General features: G+C 46.2%; 1 protein-coding gene across 1 annotated transcript in view; it reads left to right on the top strand.

Annotated features, from left to right (window-relative positions):
- LOC141106248 (calcium/calmodulin-dependent protein kinase type IV-like) overlaps positions 1-24,198 on the top strand; it is a 117,586-nt gene that overhangs the window by 83,699 nt on the left and 9,689 nt on the right. Inside the window, exons 10-11 of the mRNA XM_073596868.1 lie at positions 14,705-14,831; positions 19,191-19,343. Coding sequence (XP_073452969.1) covers positions 14,705-14,831; positions 19,191-19,343 — 280 coding nt within the window. The remainder of the gene's footprint in view (positions 1-14,704; positions 14,832-19,190; positions 19,344-24,198) is intronic.

Here is a 24,198-nt window from a genome sequence, read left to right as displayed (position 1 = left end):
CACAAAGTGCCACGCATGCTCAGAATAAATTAAGAGACGAAAGCTATTGGCTACTGCCCCGTTTATAGTCCCGACGTACGTGTTTTATGTCACCGCGTTCAGAACGATCGGATTTTCTGACAACTTTGTGTGACCGTGTGTATGCAAGACAAGTTTGAGCCAACATCCGTCGGAAACAATCCATGGATTTTGTTGTCGGAATGCATTAGTGTTGCGGACTGCTTATTACATTTATTTTCTGTGTGCCACAGTGTAAATTTGCTGTCCCCTCAAAATAACTCAACATACAGCCATTAATGTCTAAACCGCTGGCAAGAAAAGTGAGTACACCCCTAAGTGAAAATGTCCAAATTGGGCCCAATTAGCCATTTTCCCTCCCTGGTGTCATGTAACTCGTTAGTGTTACAAGGTCTCAGGTGTGAATGGGGAGCAGGTGTGTTAAATTTGGTGTTATCGCTCTCACTCTCTCATACTGGTCACTGGAAGTTCAACATGGCACCTCATGGCAAAGAACTCTCACCCCTCACATTTTTGTAAATATTTTATTATATCTTTTCATGTGACAACACTGAAGAAATTACACTTTGCTCCAATGTAAAGTAGTGAGTGTACAGCTTGTATAACAGTCTAAATTTGCTGTCCCCTCAAAATAACTCAACACACAGCCATTAATGTCTAAACCGCTGGCAACAAAAGTGAGTACACCCCTAAGTGAAAATGTCCAAACTGGGGCCAAAGTGTCAATATTTTGTGTGGCCACCATTATTTTCCAGCACTGCCTTAACCCTCTTGGGCATGGAGTTCACCAGAGCTTCACAGGTTGCCACTGGAGTCCTCTTCCACTCCTTCATGATGACATCACGGAGCTGGTGGAGGTTAGAGACCTCGTGCTCCTCCACCTTCCGCTTGAGGATGCCCCACAGATGCTCAATAGGGTTTGGGTGTGGAGACATGCTTGGAAAGTCCATCACCTTTACCCTCAGCTTCTTTAGCAAGGCAGTGGTCATCTTGGTGTGTTTGGGGTCATTATCATGTTGGAATACTGCCCTGTAGCCCAGTCTCTGAAGGGAGGGGATCATGCTCTGCTTCAGTATGTCTCAGTACATGTTGGCATTCATGGTTCCCTCAATGAACTGTAGATCCCCAGTGCCGGCAGCACTCATGCAGCCCCAGACCATGATACGCCCACCACCATGCTTCACTGTAGGCAAGACACACTTGTCTTTGTACTCCTCACCTGGTTGCAACCACACACGCTTGACACCATCTGAACCAAATAAGTTTATCTTGGTCTCATCAGACCACAAGACATGATTCCAGTAATCCATGTCCTTAGTCTGCTTGTCTTCAGCAAACTGTCTGCGGGCTTTCTTGTGCATCATCTTTAGAAGAGGCTTCTTTCTGGGATGACAGACATGCAGACCAATTTGATGCAGTGTGCGGCTTATGGTCTGAGCACTGACAGGCAGGCCACCCCTTCAACCTCTGCAGCAATGCTGGCAGCACTCATTTCCAAAAGACAACCTCTGGATATGATGCTGAGCACGTGCACTCAACTTCTTTGGTCGACCATGGCAAGGCCTTTTCTGAGTGGAACCTGTCCTGTTAAACCGCTGTATGGTTTTGGCCACCGTGCTGAAGCTCAGTTTCAGGGTCTTCACAATCTTCTTATAGCCTAGGCCATGTTTATGTAGAGCAACAATTCTTTTTTTCAGATCCTCTGAGAATTTTTTGCCATAAGGTGCCATGTTGAACTTCCAGTGACCAGTATGAAAGAGTGAGAGCGATAACACCAGATTTGAAACACCTGCTCCCCATTCACACCTGAGACCTTGTAACACTAACGAGTCACATGACACCGGGGAGGGAAAATGGCTAATTCGGCCCAATTAGGACATTTTCACTTAGGGGTGTACTCACTTTTGTTGCCAGCGGTTTAGACATTAATGGCTGTGTGTTGAGTTATTTTGAGGGGACAGCAAATTTACACTGTTATACAAGCTGTACACTCATTACTTTACATTGTAGCAAAGTGTCATTTCTTCAGTGTTGTCACATGAAAAGATATAATAAAATATTTACAAAAATGTAAGGGGTGTACTCACTTTTGTGAGATACTGTAAGTTGGACTTGATAGACTTGTGTCTTTTTTCAACCTCACCTACTATGTAACTATGTAAAACAAAGGCCATACTGGGGTCTCCTAAGCACAAAAAATATATTAAAAAGAATGCGACTCCAGCCAGCCTGTAATTAGCGTCTACACCAGCAGTAATAAAACATGTAGATCAAAAAGTTATTTATTTTCTGTGTTGATACAGTATACATTTTTGGTAATGCATCCTGTGGTAAGTATGCCCCTACCAAACCTCCACAAAATCCTGAAAAATAAATGCTCTGCTGGGGTTGTAAAATAAGTCTCTTTAAAACCGAAGCATTCCAGCTAATGTTAACCCAACCCATCTCCAGCAACTCAAAGCAAACTATTGCTACAGCTGGAAAACTGACTTTATTTAATATCTGGTATTACACATAAATCCCGCGTATCAAATATTATCTAAACACTTAGTGAAATCTCTTCCTTGTTACACAAATGGAAAACCTACTTTATCTTGTAGTATGAACACATAGCCCTGAATAAAATATCCATTCTATCAAAACCCTCTATGCCCTTTGAGACTTTGTGACTGTCCCAGTCAGAGTCCTTAGAAACTCCAGCCTGACATATTAAACTTTATTTGGGGCTACAAATGCCAATGGCAAATTAAAAATGTGATGTGCTCCCTGAAGGCATAAAGTCCCTTGGAGTACCTGACTATACAAAATATTTTCCCACAGTTAATTTGTGATACTTAACATCATTGGCCAATCTATAATCCAAAACAGGTGAATGGAATTGGAGAAACTATAGATAGCCCCTGCGTACCCAAACTCTATGCTGTGAAGCTTATCCTGCACAATCCCTGATGTTGATTTGTTAGCCACAATGCAATTTACCAAAAATCTCTGGTGCAGATCTCAAGGCAAATGCCACTTGGCTACCTCACAATGTGATAACGTCATTCTTATTCATACCTTAGATCCTGGACAGCCTCATCTCACACTTGGTTCAAACATGTAAAACACGTGCCTTTTTTAAATTTGGCTATTTGGTCAATCACCCACCAACATCTTTATCCACTACACAGGAAAACGTTGAATTTCTCATACAGCATTCTATAGCTTTTTGCAAATCTTTCACCACAGATAGAAATTCTTTCAGAACTCATGCCTTTTAAATGGGCCTGTGTTGATAGCTCATCTCTTAAGGGTCTTACTTCAGACATTCTGAACCTCAATTCAGAAGAGCCATTTCTAAAACCTCTTTACATGAAACAATGGGAAACAATATTGGAAAGGGAACTGCTGCTGGACAGGTGTAAGGGGTTATGGATGTGGCCCCACAAAATACCTTTTTGTATTGGTTATAAAGAAAACACCAACAAAATGCTGACGTACTGGCATTAGACACCAGAAAAAGATATATCCCCAAGCAAAAAAGAAAAAAAAAGGTTTAACTGCCCCCCAAAGGTCCAGAACAAGAGACAAAACAAAACAATAGACAGCTAAGGATAGATAATAATCCCTGATAGTTTAAGAATCCATCCATGTTGTGTTAAAAAAAATCCAACCATTGCATGGAAACAAAAGTGTCCATGTACCATGTTTATCTCTATTGTGTGAATAAATACCTGCAAATAGATTGACACGCCAATGTAGGTAGGTACAGCACATTGTTAAATTTTGCAATCGTCAGCAGCCATCCATGGTGTCAATATCGCTAAAAATTATCTTTTTTTTTTTTTTACAGAAAAACGTTGTTGTTTATTTGAGAAGAGTACACAGTTACAGATCATACAATACATTGACATGTGTGAAAATATACAATAACGAATAAAATAAAGAGTACATTTAGCTCGACCTTTGTGATCAATATGAACAAGACATGCGTGAACGATAGTTTGTAATTATTAACCTATAGTTACATATTGCATTTAATAGGCATTATAGCGCTGTATTATTCTGTAAATTGAATAATTAATCTTCCGGGGTAGCTTCAGCTATTGTGATGCACGTGGCTGCATTACCCAACCAGGAGTCCCATATCGTTTCATATTTAGATGGGCATCCCCTATGGACGTATATTTCTTTTTTGTATGGCAAAACATTATTGACGGCAACTATCCATTCTTGGAGTGTTGGTGGGTCTATCCTTAGCCATTTTCTAGCTATAAGCAATCTGGCTATAAACAGTGTTTCCTTGAGAAATGTGACGTGAAATTTGTCTGAGTCTGGATCTGGGAATATTCCTAGTCAGTGGCGTAGCGTGGGGGGTGCAGGGGGTGCCGTGGCCCCGGGCGCGACATTTAGGGGGGCACCAGTATGTGTCACTGGCTGCCTCCTCCTAATTTCTCGATCCTGTGTCCCCGGCCCGGCCGCCATGTTAAGTGGCCGGCGCCCTGTGATTGGGCGTATGGGGGTCATGTGAGGCGTAGGGCTGGCCTGTCCTAGATCGCTCCTGAAGTCCCGCCTCCGCACATGACCCCCCATACGCCCAATCACAGGGCGCCGGACACTGAACATGGCTGCAGCCAGAGCGCAGGGGAGAGAAGAATGTGAGCCGCCGCTGTCTTCTCCTCCTCCGGATCGATGCAGGCCAAGATAAGAAGGTGAGTGAGAGTCTTGTTACTGGGGGGGGGGGTGAGAGAGAGAGAATGTAGGCAGAATAGTGTAGTTTAGTATGGCGGTCAGTCAGTGTAGTGTAGTGGTCAGTATGGGGGGCAGTGCAGTGTAGTATAGTGGTCAGTGTAGTATGGTGGTCAGTATAGTGGACAGTGTAGTATGGTGGTCAGTGTAGTATAGTATAGTGGTTAGCATAGTGGTCAGTATAGTGTAGTTTAGTATGGAGGTCAGTGTAGTATAGTGTAGTATAGTGGACAGTATAGTGTAGTATGGTGGTCAGTATAGTGTAGTATAGTGGACAGTATAGTGGTTAGTGTAGTATAGTGGTCAGTGTAGTGTAGTATAGTGGACAGTGTAGTATGGTGGTCAGTATAGTGTAGTATAGTGGACAGTGTAGTGTAGTATAGTGGTCAGTGTAGTATAGTGTAGTATGGTGGTCAGTGTAGTGTAGTATAGTGGACAGTGTAGTGTAGTATAGTGGACAGTGTAGTATGGTGGTCAGTGTAGTGTAGTATAGTGGTCAGTGTAGTATAGTGGTCAGTGTAGTGTAGTATAGTGGACAGTGTAGTATAGTGGACAGTGTAGTATGGTGGTCAGTATAGTGTAGTATAGTGGACAGTGTAGTATGGTGGTCAGTATAGTGTAGTATAGTGGACAGTGTAGTGTAGTGTAGTGGACAGTATAGTATAGTGGTCAGTGTAGTGGACAATGTAGTGTAGTGGACAGTGTAGTATGGTGGTCAGTATAGTGTAGTATGGTGGTCAGTGTAGTGTAGTATAGTGGTCAGTGTAGTGTAGTATAGTGGACAGTGTAGTATGGTGGTCAGTGTAGTGTAGTATAATGGTCAGTTTAGTGTAGTATAGTGGACAGTGTAGTGTAGTGGACAGTATAGTATAGTGGTCAGTGTAGTGGACAATGTAGTATGGTGGTCAGTGTAGTGTAGTATAGTGGTCAGTGTAGTATAGTGGACAGTGTAGTGTAGTATGGTGGTCAGTGTAGTGTAGTATAGTGGTCAGTGTAGTGTAGTATAGTGGTCAGTATAGTGGTCAGTGTAGTGTAGTATAGTGGTCAGTGTAGTGTAGTATAGTGGTCAGTGTAGTGTAGTGTAGTGGACAGTGTAGTGTAGTGTAGTGGACAGTGTAGTGTAGTATAGTGGTCAGTGTAGTGTAGTAAAGTGGACAGTGTAGTAAAGTGGACAGTGTAGTGTAGTGGACAGTATAGTATAGTGGTCAGTGTAGTGGACAATGTAGTGTAGTGGACAGTGTAGTATAGTGGACAGTATAGTGTAGTATAGTGGTCAGTGTAGTGTAGTATAGTGGTCAGTGTAGTGTAGTATAGTGGACAGTGTAGTGTAGTATAGTGGTCAGTGTAGTATAGTGGACAGTGTAGTGTAGTGGACAGTATAGTATAGTGGTCAGTGTAGTGGACAATGTAGTGTAGTGGACAGTATAGTGTAGTATGGTGGTCCGTGTAGTATGGTGGTCAGTGTAGTATAGTGGTCAGTGTAGTGTAGTATAGTGGACAGTGTAGTATAGTGGTCAGTGTAGTGTAGTATAGTGGTCAGTGTAGTGTAGTATAGTGGACAGTGTAGTGTAGTATAGTGGTCAGTGTAGTGTAGTAAAGTGCACAGTGTAGTGTAGTGGACAGTATAGTATAGTGGTCAGTGTAGTGGACAATGTAGTGTAGTGGACAGTATAGTGTAGTATAGTGGACAGTATAGTGTAGTATAGTGGTCAGTGTAGTGTAGTATAGTGGTCAGTGTAGTGTAGTATAGTGGTCAGTGTAGTGTAGTATAGTGGACAGTGTAGTGTAGTATAGTGGACAGTGTAGTGTAGTATAGTGGTCAGTGTAGTGTAGTATAGTGGACAGTGTAGTGTAGTGGACAGTATAGTATAGTGGTCAGTGTAGTGGACAATGTAGTGTAGTGGACAGTATAGTGAAGTATGGTGGTCAGTGTAGTATTGTGGTCAGTGTAGTGTAGTATAGTGGACAGTGTAGTATAGTGGACAGTGTAGTATGGTGGTCAGTGTAGTGTAGTATAGTTGTTAGTGTAGTATAGTGGACAGTGTAGTGTAGTATGGTGGTCAGTATAGTGTAGTATAGTGGACAGTGTAGTATGGTGGTCAGTATAGTGTAGTATAGTGGACAGTGTAGTGTAGTGGACAGTATAGTATAGTGGTCAGTATAGTGTAGTATAGTGGTCAGTGTAGTATAGTATAGTGGACAGTATAGTATAGTGGTCAGTGTAGTGGACAGTGTAGTTCTCAGTGTAGTGTAGTATAGTGGTCAGTATAGTGTAGTATAGTGGTCAGTGTAGTGTAGTATAGTGGACAGTATAGTATAGTGGTCAGTGTAGTGGACAGTGTAGTTCTCAGTGTAGTGGTCAGTATAGGAATCAGGTAGGTCAGTAGTACTTGTATTTGAAGGGACTCAGGGATAGCTAAAAGTCTGCAGGTTAGGGGGGGGCGCAAATTACTTGCCTTGCCCCGGGTGCTGACAACCCACGCTACGCCACTGTTCCTAGTATACATTGCTTGGGGCAAAGTCTTAGGGGGGATCCCATTTCATCATGTATGAATTGCACTCACAATGTGAGACCAATAGTCATGTATAACCGGACATGACCATAGAAGATGGAAAAAGGACCCAGAAGGACTGTCACATCTGGGGCAAAGAGGATTATGGTTAGGTTTGAATCTAGCCAGTCGGGGGGGAGTCAAATATGATCTATGCATAATGTATAGTTGAGTGAGGCGATCTGAGAGTCTGGTGGACACGGTTTTGCAATTGTCCAGCGCGTCCTCCCACTCATCATCCTCCAGCTCCCCCACGTCCCCAACCCATCGATTTTTTTAATCCATAAGCAAGTTTTGTGGCCGTAGGCTGAAGCAGAGAATTATAGAAAGTTGAAATGAAAGTTGAAATGAGTTTGGAGGAGTCCTGCCCCCCTATAATAGTGAGGATATCCAATTGTTCTAGGTTAGGTGGATTATCGTGAAATTGGGACTGAAGAGCGTGGCGGAGCTGGAGATATCTGAAGTGCATGGAATTGGGGAGGGTAAATTCATCTTTAGGTTGTTGGAAGGACTTCAGTGTATTGTCCCTGTAAACGTCCGAAAGAATCCTCACCCCCCCGAACAACCCACATTCTATGGTCTGGCATAGATAGAAGTTCCTTTAAACCAGGGTTGTCCCAGAGTGGCGTGTGTGAGTGAGTGTTCGGCACATTTAATCTACGTCTCACCACTGCCCATATTTTGCAATGGGTATATAGTAAGCCGGTACACTTTCCCAATGCCCAGGAGTCTACGGGGTCTCTAAAGATAATTTGAAATGGGTGGGTGTATAAACGGGCATATTGGGAGCAGAGCAAAGTCATATATCGTTCTTTGTTGCATTTGTCTAGGTAATAAAAGTGCGATAGCTGCGCTGCTAAATAGTATAGGTTGAAATCAGGTAGAGCCGTGCCTCCCAAATCCGTGGGGTTTTTCAATACTTGCCCAGATAGTTTATGGTGAGCCTTCCCCCACACAAATGAGTTAAGAATTTTTTCAATTGTTTTAAAAATCCTGAGAGGTAAATAGAGCGGGGCGTGCCAGAACACATACAGGAACTTGGAGAGCAGAATCATTTTTATAAGGTTCACACGCCCCAAGACCCCCAGGGGGAGTTTAGCCCAAATCTGAGTTTTGTTTTTCAGGGTTGCGATCAGGGGCTCTATATTATGTTTGGTGTATTCTTCGGGGGTACGAGTGATAGTGATCCCTAGGTATTTCATAGAACTAACGGTTGTAAGGGGGGAAGAGGCTTGGTTTTGTGTGGGCGCACCTATATCTATAGGGAGGATTTGGGACTTGTCCCAGTTTATTTTTAGACCCGAGTATTTCCCGAATGTTTGTATGATTTCTAATGCTGCTTTCAGGGAAGGGCCGGAGTCAGATAAATACAGCAGCATGTCATCCGCGTAGAGACTAATTGTCTCCACCAGATCACCGCTTCGCAGGCCCGTAATGCCCAGATGTGACCTCAGTGAGGCTGCAAGAGGCTCCACCGCTAGGGCATAAAGTAGGGGAGATAGAGGGCACCCCTGTCGCGTTCCCCTTGAAAGAGGGAAGGTGTCTGATACCCTCCCGTTAACCAAGATCCTGGCACTAGGGTTTTGATACATTAATTGGACCCATCTAATAAATTTCGGTCCGAATCCAAATTTTGCTAAGCATTGCCAGAGGTAGACCCATTCAACAGAGTCAAACGCCTTTGCGGCATCCAGGGATATCACGACTCTGGATCCCATCTGGTCATGTTGAGCTTGTAGGTTCATATGTAGTCTACGGAGGTTATGTGCCGTGTTTTTTGCGGGCATAAATCCCGTTTGATCCGGGTGAATTAGGGTAAGGATTACTTTATTTAGACGTAATGCCAGGACCTTGGCCAAGATCTTTATATCTAGTTGAAGGAGGGATATGGGGCGATATGACTCCAGGATTTCTAAATTTTTACCAGGTTTGGTCATAGATTGAAGAATAGATCCAGATTTGAACATATAGGAAAATAGCTCGTGTAACCTAGGGACAATGTTATCTGTGTATGTTTTATAGAATTCTAGGGGGAGGCCGTCAGATCCGGGTGCTTTTGAAGCTTTAAGGTGGGACATTCCCTCTCTATGGCTGTCAAGGCTTGTTCTGCCCGTGTGATCGCATGAGAGGAGGTTTTCTTATATCTAGCTATACGTTGGGCGAGTGTCATGCGGGCATGGGATTTAAAGGAGTCCCACACTACATCAAAGTGTGCTGAATTTCTGTTGGTTTGGAAAAATATGTTCTACCCCAATCTACCCCAATCTCCTCTATTCCCGGGACCACTGATAACCAGAAGGGGTTAAGTTTCCATGTATACGTGTTAGGTGGGGAATCAAGTTTGAGTTCAACCCAATATGGGGCATGGTCAGATAATATGCAAGGGCAGAATCCTACGTCTTCTAACATAGGGAGAAGGGAGCGGCATATTAAAATAAGGTCTATCCTAGACATTGAGTTATGTGCCATTGAAAAACAAGAAAAAGCCTTATCCTGCGGGTGGCGATATCTCCATGTGTCCATCAATGCTAATTCATTGAGGAATCTGCCGAATCTTGTGTATTGTTGTGAGGAATTGCCAGAGGGCTGTGTTGTCAGTCTATCAAGTTCCCTGTCTAGTACGTTATTAAAATCCCCCAGCCATATCATTGGAACAGTGGGAAATTGGGACATAAAAGCAAAACCCGCAATTAAAACATTAAAGTAGAACGGGGGAGGTATATAAATTGCCAGTATAATTATCTCAAGCCCATTTATTTTGGCGTGCAGAAATAGGAATCTGCCCTGTGGGTCAGACATAAGTGTCAACAGAGTAAACTGTACCGTTTTTGCCACTAGAATCGCGACTCCCCTGGAATTGGCCGTATGAGGAGTTTGATATAGCCAGCCCACCCAGGGTTTTTTAAGTGATAACATTAATTGCCCGGTAAGATGGGTCTCAACTAGGACCATTATCTCTGCACGCATGTTTTTAAGAACAGATAAGGCTGCATTTCTCTTTGGCCTAGCCCTAATACCTCGCACGTTCCACATGACACATTTCAGTTTGGACACCATAATCGAGCTTGTCTATCTGTGATCCCGTCACCCTGGCCGCAGAGCGGTCGCCGTGCCCCGACCCACAATGTGGGAGGACGCGCACCCCCGCCCATTGCGGCCCAGGCAACAAGACCAGGATCCACAATCTCCAGTTCCTGAATTGGAAGCTGCGAGTTTCCAATATGGGATACAGAATAACACACATATTAGCATAATAACCAGGTGTCTGTAATTAGAACTCTTCTTATCTTTGTTAAAGTGTAATAAAACATAACAACAGTAGAACTTTTGCAATTTGCAAACCAACACTCTGGGCCATCCAGGCAGACACCCCCCCCCATATAACCTGAGGGTAATTTGCTGTTCCTGGACATTCCAGGGAAACAAAACTTGCGCCAGTCGACGAACATTACATGCAATTCCTGTAAAAACAGGACCCACTATGGATCCCGTATCTAGGGGGACAATAATTTGTTGTAGAGCGAGCAGTAGCATGAGGAGCTTGACTCCCAGAGTGTGACTTCCAGGATGGCATATCGGCGGAAAACAAACGGAGGTAGGAGCTTGAAATTTCTCTCCGGGAGTCATATTGGGTGTCAGCTTGCCATTTTCACTGACTTTTCATGGGGGGCTATGTAACTATAGGGGAAGAAGCATATGCCAGAAGGGGGCTCGTAGACATGGCCAGAGAGGAAGAGGGAGGGGATACAGTAGGGCAGTTTGGGTATATTGTCAGTTCTCTGGTAACATATGGGCCGTCTCCGTACGGGCTTGTAAAGTACAGTACCTTAATGAAGCAGAGACCATTACATCTCGACACGAAGTTCTGCTCAGAGGTTAGGGATATCCCGTGGCAGTTGCGATCATCATGGAGCTTAGGAGGGTGCTTGGTCTGATGCTGCTCTGTCCTCCATCCACGCAAAGACAGCTTCAGGCGTATCGAAGAAGTGAGCTCTATCTTCGCCGACCACGCGCAACCTTGCTGGGAAGAGCATTGCGTAAGAATAGTGGCGGATTCTCAGTTGTCGTTTGGCTTCTGTAAATTGCGCGCGCTTCTTTTGGACTTCCGCTGAGAAGTCTGGAAAGACTTTGATTTCTCCATTTTTATAAGGAATGTTGCCTTTTAGCCTGGTGAGGCGGAGGACAGCATCTCGATCACGGTAATTGAGCAGTTTGGCAATAAAGATTCTGGGAGGTGCACCTTGTGGGGGAGGTCTGGATGCCAATCTGTGAGCTCTCTCCACCACAAATGAGGTGGAAAATTCGGCCCGTCCGAAGGTGGATGTTAGCAAGTTTTCCAGGAATAAGGGGGGGGTCGGTTCCCTCCGCACCCTCGGGCAGCCCCACAAACCGCAGATTACACCTCCTCAATCTATTTTCCATGTCATCTTGTTTCATAAGTACCGCATTCAGCTGATGTTGTAGCCTTTCAGTCGTTGTTTGCAATGGCGGTATGTCGTCCTCCACCTGGCTGATTCGGGTTTCTGCCTCGGTGACCCGTTACCTCAGTTTCTGTAGGTCTTGACGGATTAGAGACGCATCTACCTTCACCTCCTCTATCTTACATGTGAGAGTACTTTTGCAGTCCGAAATCGCCTCCAGAACACGAGCGGTGTCATCTGCTGCTGACTCCGACGGAGCAGGCTGCTCGGCGCCATTTTCCTGGTGGTTTTTTTCGGAGGAGACATTCTCCCTACGTCTTCCTGACAGAGTTAGTATGCTGTGTTTTGCAGTGATTTTAGCCCCAGGATTAGTGGATATGGATATTCGGCAAGCGGAGCTCCCGATCAGTGCTTCTCACGCCATGTCGGTCCAGGCCACGCCCCGCTAAAAATTATCTTTAATCATGCAATACAAGCAGGGATCTCTAAACTGTCAATGAGTAGTATGATGCACATAAACTTGTGTTCTATAACAAGTAGAATTAGAAACATAAAAAGTTATCAAAATAGGATAGTGGAGGTACCGATCTGATCCCATAGTTTATTTCCAAGGTACCATACTATAGTAGCAGTAATAAACATGCAATACTAATTCCTTTTCAGGATCAAATCCATATATAAAACTCAGAGATCAGTAGTATTTAATGCAGAGTTCAGAGTTTAATAGTATGACATGCAGAGTTCAGGGGTCAGTAGAAGGAAACACATAGTTTAGAGGTCTGTAGTAAGTAGTAAATAATGCAGAGTTCAGTTATAAGAAATAAGCACAGCAGGGATCAATAGTATGTAATGCAGAGTGCAGCAACTAGTAGTAAGTAATACAAGGTGTGAGTATGAGGCACTACGGGTAGCATTTAAGCTTAAAGCTGTCAGTTTAGCCCTAAGGCGCACAAGGGCCCCACATACTTCTCATCATCCCCTAAACACTCACTTAGATCAGAGTTTCTCGACCCTTTTCCAGTCAAGGCACCCTTTAAAATTCTGGACATTCTCAGGACAACACATTCTAAAATGTAAAAAATGTAACTAATAGTTTTACATAACACAACATTTCCATTTTGAGGGGCAAAAAAAGAATGCTGTGCAAGCGCCTGACATCCTCCTTGTTAACCAATGACATCATTGGTTGTTAGGATGCCGACAGCTAGAAGATTTTAATGGTGCAGAATGAAAACCTGTGGCTTTGTGTAACTAAAAGGCAGGTTTGATCCACCATCTGGCTTGTATAAAATTTATGGCCAATTTTGGGGATTTTTCCAAGGCTCCTCTGAGGAAACCTGAAGGCACCACAGGCAGCCTGGGCACCCTGGTTGAAAAGGGCTAATTTAGAAGACCCACCAGCCAATGAGATCCCTGGGCTGAGAGTCTCTAGCCATTGAGGCATTGTCACAATCACCTCTTCCATGCTACAGTCTTCTGTGTCTTATGTGTGACCTACTGAGCCCCCAGTATTTCCTGGTGACTCCTTGAGCTTGTCTCCAGTGATCTTTAGTCATTCCCGTGTGTTCCCAAGGTTCCTGACTCCAGTGTTCCTCTGTTACTTCTTCTGTATTTGAGCCAGTAACCTGCTTCCCAGCACCAGTGTGATGCCCTATATGTTCCAGCCTGCAACTTGTTACCTGCACCTGTTTGATTCTCTGAGAACTCCAGCTTGCATCCAGTGTCCCTTTAAGTGTGTGTTTCCAACACTCTTCAGACTTCACCACTGAGTCCAAGTATCTCACTGTTACCAGAAACCTATTGCTATTACTCCTAGTGCTGCAAGAAACTCATCTCTATTACTGGACTCCAGTAGCTGCCTGTGTGGGTTAGTTTGAGGGCCACAACCTGTGGAGTCATCAGCAGTCATCAGCAGCAAAATTCCCCTTGCAGGTTGCTCTGGTGAAAACCAGACGGCTCCTTAGACTCTTCTCCTCAGTCCTTCTAAGGACTCCTGCCTTTACTGTACAAGCAACCCTGCAGTGTCCTTTGCCTCTCTGCGACTCCCTGAGTCTCTTTGTGTCTTCCCTGTGGCCTATGCAACCCACTGCCACTACCAAATCCTGGTCAGCCAGTCTTCTGTGTCAATCGTGCTGGCAGGCATCACACAACCAGCTTGAAGTGTTGATCAAGTTGTTGCATACAGTATCCAGGGACTGGGCAGATAAGATTGGTAATTGCCCGAGGTCAGGAGCTGGCAGTACAGTGGCATCAGGTTTGACCAGATGCTGACAATTGGTTTACGGCATTACAGCTGTGTATGTGAACGTAGTGAATGTAGATTTTATTATCTATAACAGTGGTTCTCAACCACCTGTCTGCAGCTTCCCTCCACCTAGGCCACACACCACAATGCAACATGCCCATTAACCCACCCCCAATCCCTTACATACCTAATTCTCTGCACACCCCATGCTCCAACTATCTCTAACTGACATGCAAAATACACTGCACATGTCAGCTATGGGAAATTGGAACATGGGAGGTGGAGAATGGGCATGTTATGTGCAGCATGACTTTCTGCGTGCTTTTTGCAGTAACTCATATTTTTAAATGAATGCCCTCTTTTTTTTTACATTTTATTCATTTGAAGTATATGTTTTGCATTCACATACATTTTTTTCTGTATGAGCATATGAGTTTTTTTTTATTGTTGGTGCATGGAAGGTTTTAAAAAGAGTGTAGCACTTCTGGTCTCACTAAGGTTGAAAACCACTGGTCTATAAAATATGATCAATGAGTTGATATAATTAGACCCAAAATGGAGGCAACTAATTGGATGACCACTTTTTTTCCCCCAAAATTACATTTTCTTTGAGCTAGACCTCCCCATGTACAAAATGTTACACAGTTGTACTATGTGTAGCCAATTGAAACAGAGAAGCATCCATTTTGACTACCTTTGTGTTTCATACTTACACTATAAACTTTATCCTTTCTCTCTAGGTTATGTGGCTTTGAACCATTTTTTGACCTACGGGGTGATCAATACATGTACAGTAGGATCCTTACTTGTGACTACGAATTTATTTCTCCCTGGTGGGATGAAATCTCTTTGAATGCCAAGGACCTGGTAAGAAAAATACCATATGTAACATTTTTGCCCCGAACATGCCTATGAAGTGGTACATTTAAACAATATATGGGTGGTGTGATGTTTAAATAAATAAAACAAGCAGGGCCGATCCTAGGGTCACAGACGCCAGGGTGCAGATATATTTCTGACGCTCCCACATGGGAGTGGTCATCTTACTAACTCCTCCACCTGAGTGGATAAAGCTTAACAGCTTATCACTGGTAATTCTAGACTTTTGAGTTTACAGTTGTTTCAGTAAGCCTAAACTACAAGCATGCCAACCACATCCTAAATTTTACCAGCATTAACTAATCACAGCTCTACTACTTAGCAATGTAGGGATTTGTAAACAAGAAATAAAGAACTTGAATGCAGTAAAAGTCTGCAGCTCCCATTGGCTCCTTCAACATTTCTAACATTGATCAAGGAAAATGAAATAATCCTTCCAAAGGACGTGTTAGCACTTTAATCATCCTGACACCATGCTTGATATGGTGTCAGGATGAGTGAATCACATTATTTATATTACTACATTGTAATATATAATTAAATAGATCAACTCACTTATAATGCAGATCAGTGGGAACCATAAGCTTGTCGCCTGCCGCCAGATGCAGTGTGTCACTTGCTACCGTCGCCTGCCACCAGATGCAACGTGTCACTTGCTAACGTCGCCTGCCACCAGATGCAGCGTGTTACTTGCTACCGTCACCGGCCACCAGATGCAACGTGTCACTTGCTACCATCGCCTGCCACCACATGCAGCGTGTCACTTGATACCTTTGCCTGCTGCCAGATGTAACATGTCACTTATCACTGTCACCTGCTGCCAGATGCAACATGTCACCACTGTCACCTGCTGCCAGATGCAACATGTCACTTACCACTGTCACCTGCTGTCAGATGCAACATGTCACTTACCACAGTCACCTGCCACCAGATGCAACATGTCACTTATCAACATCACCAGCTGCCAGATGCAACATGTTGTAGGAGATACAACAGCTTTCAGCTTAACCTGTTAACTGCAGTTCTCAAACATGACATTAGATGTCACTAATGCTCAGTGGTATGCTGTGCTGTGCAGTTTTCTATGATATGTTGTATTTCCTGTGTATAGTGTTGTACTTGTTGGTTTCTTTTTCCTGTATGTGTACTTCTTGCTAGTTATGTTCCAATAAAGAAGTCAGTCCCAGTTACTCCACAACGTCTGATCTGAATTGACTCCGCTGCACCTAGCAATCACATTCTGCAACACATGTCACTTACCACCTTCGCCTGCTGCCAGATGCAACATTTCACTCAAGTGAATTGCATTTAAAAGCTGCATATGGAGCCTGCAGAACTAAAAGCATAGTTGCCAACTGTCCTGGATTTCCCGGGACATTCCCGGGACTTACACTCCATTCACGAATTTTTTGTGTCCCGGTAAATGTCCCGAAAAATCCGGTTTTTGATTTTTGCCGCCGCCGCCGCTAGAGGTCTGCGGCCGCCATCTTGAAGAAGCTTGAAGACGGCTGGGGGGGGCTAGACGGAGCTCCTCCGATGCCGCCCACCCTCCGCCCCGCCTCACTCCGCCCACCCTCCGCTCCGCCCCGCCTCACTCCGCCCACCCTCCGCCCCGCCCCGCCTCACTCCGCCTACCCCCGCCCCGCTGCCAGGGAAAGGGGCGGGGGTTTTGCCATCCATGCGGAATTCGAAAACTCTTGATGTGAGGGGGGCTCCGCCAGGGACACCTGATGTGAGGGGGGGCTCCGCCAGGGACACCTGATGTGAGGGGGGCTCCGCCAGGGACACCTGATGTGAGGGGGGGCTCCGCCAGGGACACCTGATGTGAGGGGGGGCTCCGCCAGGGACACCTGATGTGAGGGGGGCTCCGCCAGGGACACCTGATGTGAGGGGGGCTCCGCCAGGGACAGCTGATGTGAGGGGGGGCTCCGCCAGGGACACCTGATGTGAGGGGGATCTCCGCCAGGGACACCTGATGTGAGGGGGAGCTCCGCCAGGGACACCTGATGTGAGGGGGAGCTCCGCCAGGGACACCTGATGTGAGGGGGGGCTCCGCCAGGGACACCTGATGTGAGGGGGGGCTCCGCCAGGGACACCTGATGTGAGGGGGGGCTCCGCCAGGGACACCTGATGTGAGGGGGGGCTCCACTGGGGGACACCTGATGTGAGGGGGGGCTCCACCGGGGACACCTGATGCGAGGGGGGGCTCCGTCGGGGACACCTGATGCGAGGGGGGGCTCCGTCGGGGACACCTGATGTGAGGGGGGGCTCCACTGGGGGACACCTGATGTGAGGGGGGGCTCTGCCGGGGACACCTGATGTGAGGGGGGCTCCGCCGGGGACACCTGATGCGAGGGGGGGCTCCGTTGGGGACACCTGATGCGAGGGGGGGCTCCGCCGGGGACACCTGATGTGAGGGGGGGCTCTGCCGGGGACACCTGATGCGAGGGGGGGGGCTCTGCCGGGGACACCTGATGCGAGGGGGGGGCTCTGCCGGGGACACCTGATGCGAGGGGGGGCTCTGCCGGGGACACCTGATGCGAGGGGGGGCTCTGCCGGGGACACCTGATGTGAGGACGGACTCTGCCGGGGGCAGGCGACGTGGCTAGTGACACGCTCAGGGCTCCCACTGATTCTGCATTATGGTGAGTTGAATGATTTAATTTTATATTACAATGTAATAATAGAAATACTGCACTTCAATCATCCTGACACAATAACAATCATGGTGCCGGGATGATTGAAGTGCTAACACCAGGTGTTTGGAGTATCTTTATCTGCTGATTGTTAAACTTTCTAGAATACACATATTTTTATTGTGTAGGATCTGGGGCTGCTGTCCCGTCATTTCCCTCTCCCCCTCTCCCCTTTCCCTCTCCCCCTTTCCCTCTCCCCCTCTCCCTCTCCCCCTCTCCCCCTTTCCCTCTCCCCCTCTCCCCCTTTCCCTCTCCCCCTCTCCCCCTCTCCCTCTCCCCCTCTCCCCCTCCCCCTTTCCCTCTCCCCCTCTCCCCCTTTCCCTCTCCCCCTTTCCCTCTCCATCCCTCATTCATCTCAGACTCTAACCACACCCTCTTGAGCCACGCCCATTTAAGCCACGCCCACTATGACGCGTAAACCACGCCCGTTTTTCGAAGCGCGCCACACTTACTGTTTTTACTAAGCCACGCCTACAAACGAATGCCCCGCCCCCTAATTATTGTACGGCTCCGCCTACAGCCACAAAAGTGTCACACATTTTTTTTTTACAATGTTGGCAACTATGTAAAAGATGCAACCTCTGGGCACTGGGTTCTGCAATGTGGCACTTTGTGGACCCTTGTGTACTGTGTTAGTCACCGCAGAGCACTTTCTAGATCTAGAGCCTTGGCTCAGCCTCTAGTGCAACCCAGTCTCTGAGGACACAGATATAGGCCAGTTGGACTGAAGTACTGGGAACTGCCTCACAGTTGGAACCAGTAGGTGCCATTTTAATTTTGACATTGATATCTTATTCTGTGCTAACAGATACTGCTAGGTGGAGTGTTGCATGTGCATGCTTTTCATTACTTATCCTGCCCTTAAGAAAAAGAAATATGAACCATTATGTGTGCATTTGAGAGCTGCTGTGTTCTAAATGACCAGTAAGCAATTGCTGTTTAAGAGACAGCTCTGTCAAAGACATTATTAGGCCCAATTCACAAAGCTTTACGCATAGGTAAGCATCCTTTTTTCAGCCATATGACTGTAATTTTTAAATCTCATTGAAAATTAGGATCTTATCCTGCTGTGTTAGCTTTGTGAATTGAGCCTATTAACATGTTAGAGAGACTACTCTTTTAGACAGCATATGTTAGAGACACCGGTCTGCAAAGTCTTTGGCAGCATAGTAGAGAATAATATTAATCTCACCTAGTGGGGGTGTCCTTAGACAACCGTGAGAGGTCAAGACTGTAGGGACTGCATTCTCATCCAACAGACTGCTGGGCACTACCTTCTCTTTAGTCTTTACTGGGTCGTCAACGAACACCCATTTCTTTTACATTCTGCATGATGAGATTTATAATGGGCATTTTTGGAAAGACTGTAGCACCAACAATAATCTTGAAACCCAACTAGACCCCAAGGTCTCAGAGTAAACTTCCAGGCAAGGGTGAAACTTCAGCCAGCAAGACTGAAACGTCACCAAAGAACATGAGCCATATACATGGCTATTTGGTTCAAAAACAGGGTGGTGGCAACTATAGTTGAAACACAGCAAGAAGCCAAAACAACTACACAAACTGATGTGCAAATCTGCAACTAACCTTAACAGAATATATTGTACGTGTCTCATGTTTTTTAAGCTTCACAAACACATTATAATTGCAGGTCAAGAAGCTGATTGTGCTGGATCCACAGAAAAGACTAACGGTTCCTCAGGCTCTGCAGCATCCCTGGGTAACGGGAAGAGGTGCTAAGGTTTCTCATATGGATCAAACACAAAAGAAACTTCAGGAATTTAATGCAAAGCGCAAACTTAAGGTGAGTTGTGCACCATTAAGTTTACACAAACTGCTAAAAGATATGTTTTATACAGCATCCCTAAAGCACATCTAAACACAAAAACAAACATGTAATATATTGCAGCTTACTAATCCTTAGATTGTGATGGCTGCATCACTTTTCTTTCTTAGTCTTTTTTCTTTTATTTTCATTTGGTGATCTACGAAAAACACACATTCACTCCTTCAGAGTATCTGAGAAGGGAGCCATGGTTCCCACCCAGGCTGGACTTCAAACATATCTGCTTTGTTTATCTCTATTACACAAGATTTTTACCCTGCCAAAATGAAAAATAACGCTGGTCATACACTGCAGGCTGAATGAAAATGGCCATAATAGAATCCCATCCATGCTAAACATTGTGGATGGAAGAATGTCCCTGCTGGGCTATTGTATTCCGACAGTAGCTGTCAGAATACCTAAACAGTGGCTTCATTTGATTGGATGTAGTCACTTTTCAGGTGAAAAATTTCCAGCAGGCTTCTATGACAAAAGTTGAAAAAAAAAGAACAACGTTTGTTTTTTAGGAATAGGGTTGGCAGTGGCACACACTGGGCGAATGTCAGCCGGTTCATAAGGAACTGGACAAAATTTATTCAGTGTATAACCAGCTTAATACAGCCCCAACATCTCAAGACTGGTAAGCTGCATTTTTGTTCTCAGATTTTGTTCTTCTAATGCCCCGTACACACGGTCGGATTTTCCGATGGATAATGTCCGATCGGAGCGTGTTGTCGGAAATTCCGACCGTGTGTGGGCTCCATCGGACATTTTCCATCGGATTTTCCGACACACAAAGTTTGAGAGCAGGCTATAAAATTTTCCGACAACAAAATCCGATCGCGTCAATTCCGACCGTGTGTGGCCAGCTCCGACGCACAAAGTGCCACGCATGCTCAGAAGAAATTCCGAGACGGAACAGCTCGGTCTGGTAAACTTAGCGTTCGCAATGGATACAACACTTTCGTCATGGTGCAATGTTAAAAATGGTTTAATACAGCGCACTCTCTTCTTCTTTATAATGTGAGAAGAATGAAGTAGTTTTGCTGCTCATATTCACACAGACTTCTCACAAACTTCTTTCTTTATTCTTTATCGGGATTCCCTCAATATATTTTGATTTGTCACATCTGACAACATTATTTTTGTGTTTTATTTTTATTTATTTTTTTCAGGCAGATTATTTTATTTTTTTTTAGGTTTGTTTTTCAAGGCTGATCTTTGTTTTATTTTAGTTTTAGTTTTACTCCAGAATATTTTTGTGTGTGTTTTGTGTGTCAAGTTACCACAACATCATTGATATGTTGTATTATTTAATCTGTAGGAGATTGTTTGGTGTAGGTGTCCCTTGTTAATTTCACATTGTATTTTGAAATGTACCTGAATCCTCAGAAACAAACTGTCCTTTTTGAATGAAAACACACATAGGCGAGTATAATAGAAAAAAAAAATCATTTATTAAGGGCTCACAACTAAACAAAGAGGTAGGCAACACTGGAGAAACAGCAGAAATGGGTGAAGCCTTGGACCCCCAGGGCAGACATCAATTATTTTCAAACAAAATTGGTGGCCTGAGGAGTCCATATCTAAGGGAGTGCAATCTGGTCCAGAAGTCCCAGAGATCCGGAAAGCAGCAGATGACATCTGTGTCCCCAGGCTGTGGTCATACAAGAGACTGCATCTTTTGTCAGACCAGACTGAACCCAGGGTCATCACTCTCAGGCCTTCCTTCCAGGCTGTGGCTCTGGTGGTGGAGTTGTGGCAGCAGGAGGAGGAGGAGGAGGAGCCAACTCACTCAGGTGGGTATTGGGTGTTAGTTCCCTACTCACCCCCTTACTTAGGACTTTATACAGAAGGTCCTCACATAGTTTGCTTTGACCCTCCTGCATGCCCTGCAGTTTTGTGGCAGCCATGCAGGCAAAGGCTTCTTCAGGAGTGGGTAAGGCTCTGAGGGACACAGAAGCCTCCTGAATGAGCCTGAGCGCAGAATCCTGCATGTGAGTCGCCTTCCTCGCTCTTTTGTATGGAAGGCGGAGGGGAGGAACCTGCGATTCGGTCAGGCTTCGACTTGTCCCAGGCTTCTCCTGGCTGACACTTAGCCCTGCCTCCTCCTGGCTGCAACTTAGCCCCGCCTCCTCCTGGCTGTCACATTCCACAGCCTCCTCCTGGCTGAGGTCTTCCTGTGTATAAAAAAGGGACATAGTTTTAGTTTTTGATTCATCAATCACACACAATTGTCACCTCATGATTGTTGCAAATTGAATGTTAACAAATCTAACAGACTATCCTTCTGAGCCCAGCTTTTTTCATTCTTGTCCCAATTTTTGGTGCCCACTACTGTCTATTGATATGTAAAACACTTTTTGCAATCAGCAATTAGAGATCAATAATGACATCTAGTAAACGTCATTTATTTATTGACCAGAAATCTGTAGAAGAATGCTACAGGGGCGGATCCAGGGGGGGGCAACAGGGCAATTGCACCCCCCAAGAAAATATTGCTGACTCTGAGGCTGAGCACGCCCCGAGAATGTCCCATGGTCGGGATAACTCACAGCTATTCTCAGCATTAGGAATTACAGCACACACACTTGGAACTGCACTCTCCGCCCCCTGTACCTCCCCCAGCAGCTTTCCAGCCTCTCTCCTGCAGGCTGCTGCTTGAGTGGGAGGGAAGGGGATGTGCCTGACCCCCGAGACCGCGCCCGCCTGGAAGAGGAAGGTGTGATCAGCGGGAGGGAGGTGTGATCAGCGGGAGGGAGGGAGGGAGCCGAGTGACTGTGAACTTCCTGGAAGTAAGCTCAGCTAGCAGTATATCCTGGATTAGTTTACAGGCACCTCTATGCTAAGTCTGCTGAGTTATTGCAGCTTAGCATAGAGGAGCTGTTAGCTGACAAATGGGACTGCATCTTTTCATGCGGCACAGTGAGAAATTGGGCTCAATAAAGCATTGTGACTGCCCCCTGCTGTGTGCCCTCCTGATCCCCCCAGTGTGTGCCCTTCTGATCCCCCCAGTGTGTGCCCTCCTGACTCCCCCCAGTGTGTGCCCTCCTGACTCCCCCGAGTGTGTGCCCTCCTGATCCCCCCAGTGTGTGCCCTCCTGACTCCCCCCAGTATGTGCCCTCCTGACTCCCCCCCAGTGTGTGCCCTCCTGACTCCCCCCAGTGTGTGCCCTCCTGACTCCCCCCAGTTTGTGCCCTCCTGATCCCCCCAGTGTGTGCCCTCCAACCCTTCCCCCAGTGCATGCCCTCCTGATCTCCCTGGTGTGTGCTCTCCTGACCTCCCTGGTGTGTGCCCTCCTGACCCCGTACCGTGCTCTCCTGACCTCCCTGGTGTGTGCCCTCCTGACCCCGTACCGTGCTCTCCTGACATCCCTGGTGTGTGCCCTCCTGACCCCGTACTGTGCTCTTCTGACCTCCCTGGTGTGTGCCCTCCTGACCTCCCCGGTGTGTGCCCTACTGACCTCCCCGGTGTGTGCCCTACTGACCCCATACTGTGTTGTCCTGACCTCCCACCGGTGTGTGCCCTCCTGACCCTGTACTGTCCTCTCCTGACCTCCCTTGTGTGTGCCGTCCTGACCTCACTGTTGTGTGCTCTCCTGACCCCCCCCAGTTCTGTAAGCAAAACCTTATTTTCTGGCAGTGCCCCTCCCGAGACTAGACTCTGGATCCGCCCCTGTGCTATACCTGGCTAAAGCTGGGCTCCTCCACTTCTTCCTGGCTGGAAGGCCCAGGTTGGACATCGGAAGGCTCAGCTGGGGTGGAAGGAAGAGTGGAAGGAAGAGTAGAGAGGGATTCCCTGACTTCAGTGTGGTCTGACAGAAATCGCAGTCTCTCATAGTACCACAGCCTGGGGACATAAACGTCATCTGCTGCAGCTCTGGATCTCTGGGAATCCGTGACCTTCTTGCGCTCCCTAAGATAAGTGCTCCTCAGGTCTTTAAATAGGGGATGGTTGCTGTGGGGACCACCGGCGTCACCAACTCCAGCAGTTTCTCCAGCGCTGTCTGCCTCTTTTGTTTATTGTTGTAATGGGGGTGTCTCACCTGCCACAGACAGGGCAGCTCCCAGTATTTGTCTATGAACAGGGGGAGGAAATTGTGGTCGTTGAAGCCATCCATTTTCTCTGCAAGACACAACACAAGACAAACCCTAATGTCAGGCCAAACTCTTCGAATCTTGTTACAATATAGGCTTCAATTTATAAGCAGTATAGGCCCAAGTTTGTCTCTTACCTTCGTTATCACGATCGGCGCCTCCGATACTCCTTCCTCCGCTCACAGATCGTACGTACTACGCACGCGTGTTACGCTTTATACACACTGCGCATGCGTGTAACTCCGCCCACCCCTGACGTTCTTTCTTGTCTATTCCCCGCCCCTTTTCGTTCAGCGCAGCGGGGGAAGAGCACAGGGCAAAGACACAGCAGGTGCATGCTAATTATAGCAACGAGGAGGAGGAGGAGGAAAGCCCGGATCCGGAAACGTCCCGATCCAGAAGGAGAAGATTTAAGGCCTCAAGTATACCTTTGGGGAGATGTTGGAGATGGTCGACATCCTGAAGAAGGCCGACTATGACGGGAAGTGTGGACCTTACCCCAACTCCAATGTCAGAAAGGCCAAGATAATGGCGAAAGTGGTCAGGAGTCTGCACTGGAATTTCGGGGTACGTCGATCAAAAGATCAGCTCAGGAAGCGGTGGTCGGACCTGAAATTAAGAGAACATGAGCAGTACAGAAAGATCCGGAGAGTGCTGCAAAAAAGTAAGTAGTTGTCCTGTTTTCCTATTCTTTTTGTCTTGATTACATTTGTGCTGCTCCATGTGCTTTTCTTAAA

This window comes from Aquarana catesbeiana, linkage group LG01 (genome assembly GCF_042186555.1).
Source record: "Aquarana catesbeiana isolate 2022-GZ linkage group LG01, ASM4218655v1, whole genome shotgun sequence".
NCBI lineage: Eukaryota > Metazoa > Chordata > Amphibia > Anura > Ranidae > Aquarana > Aquarana catesbeiana.
This window is presented reverse-complemented; position numbering and strand designations above follow the sequence as displayed.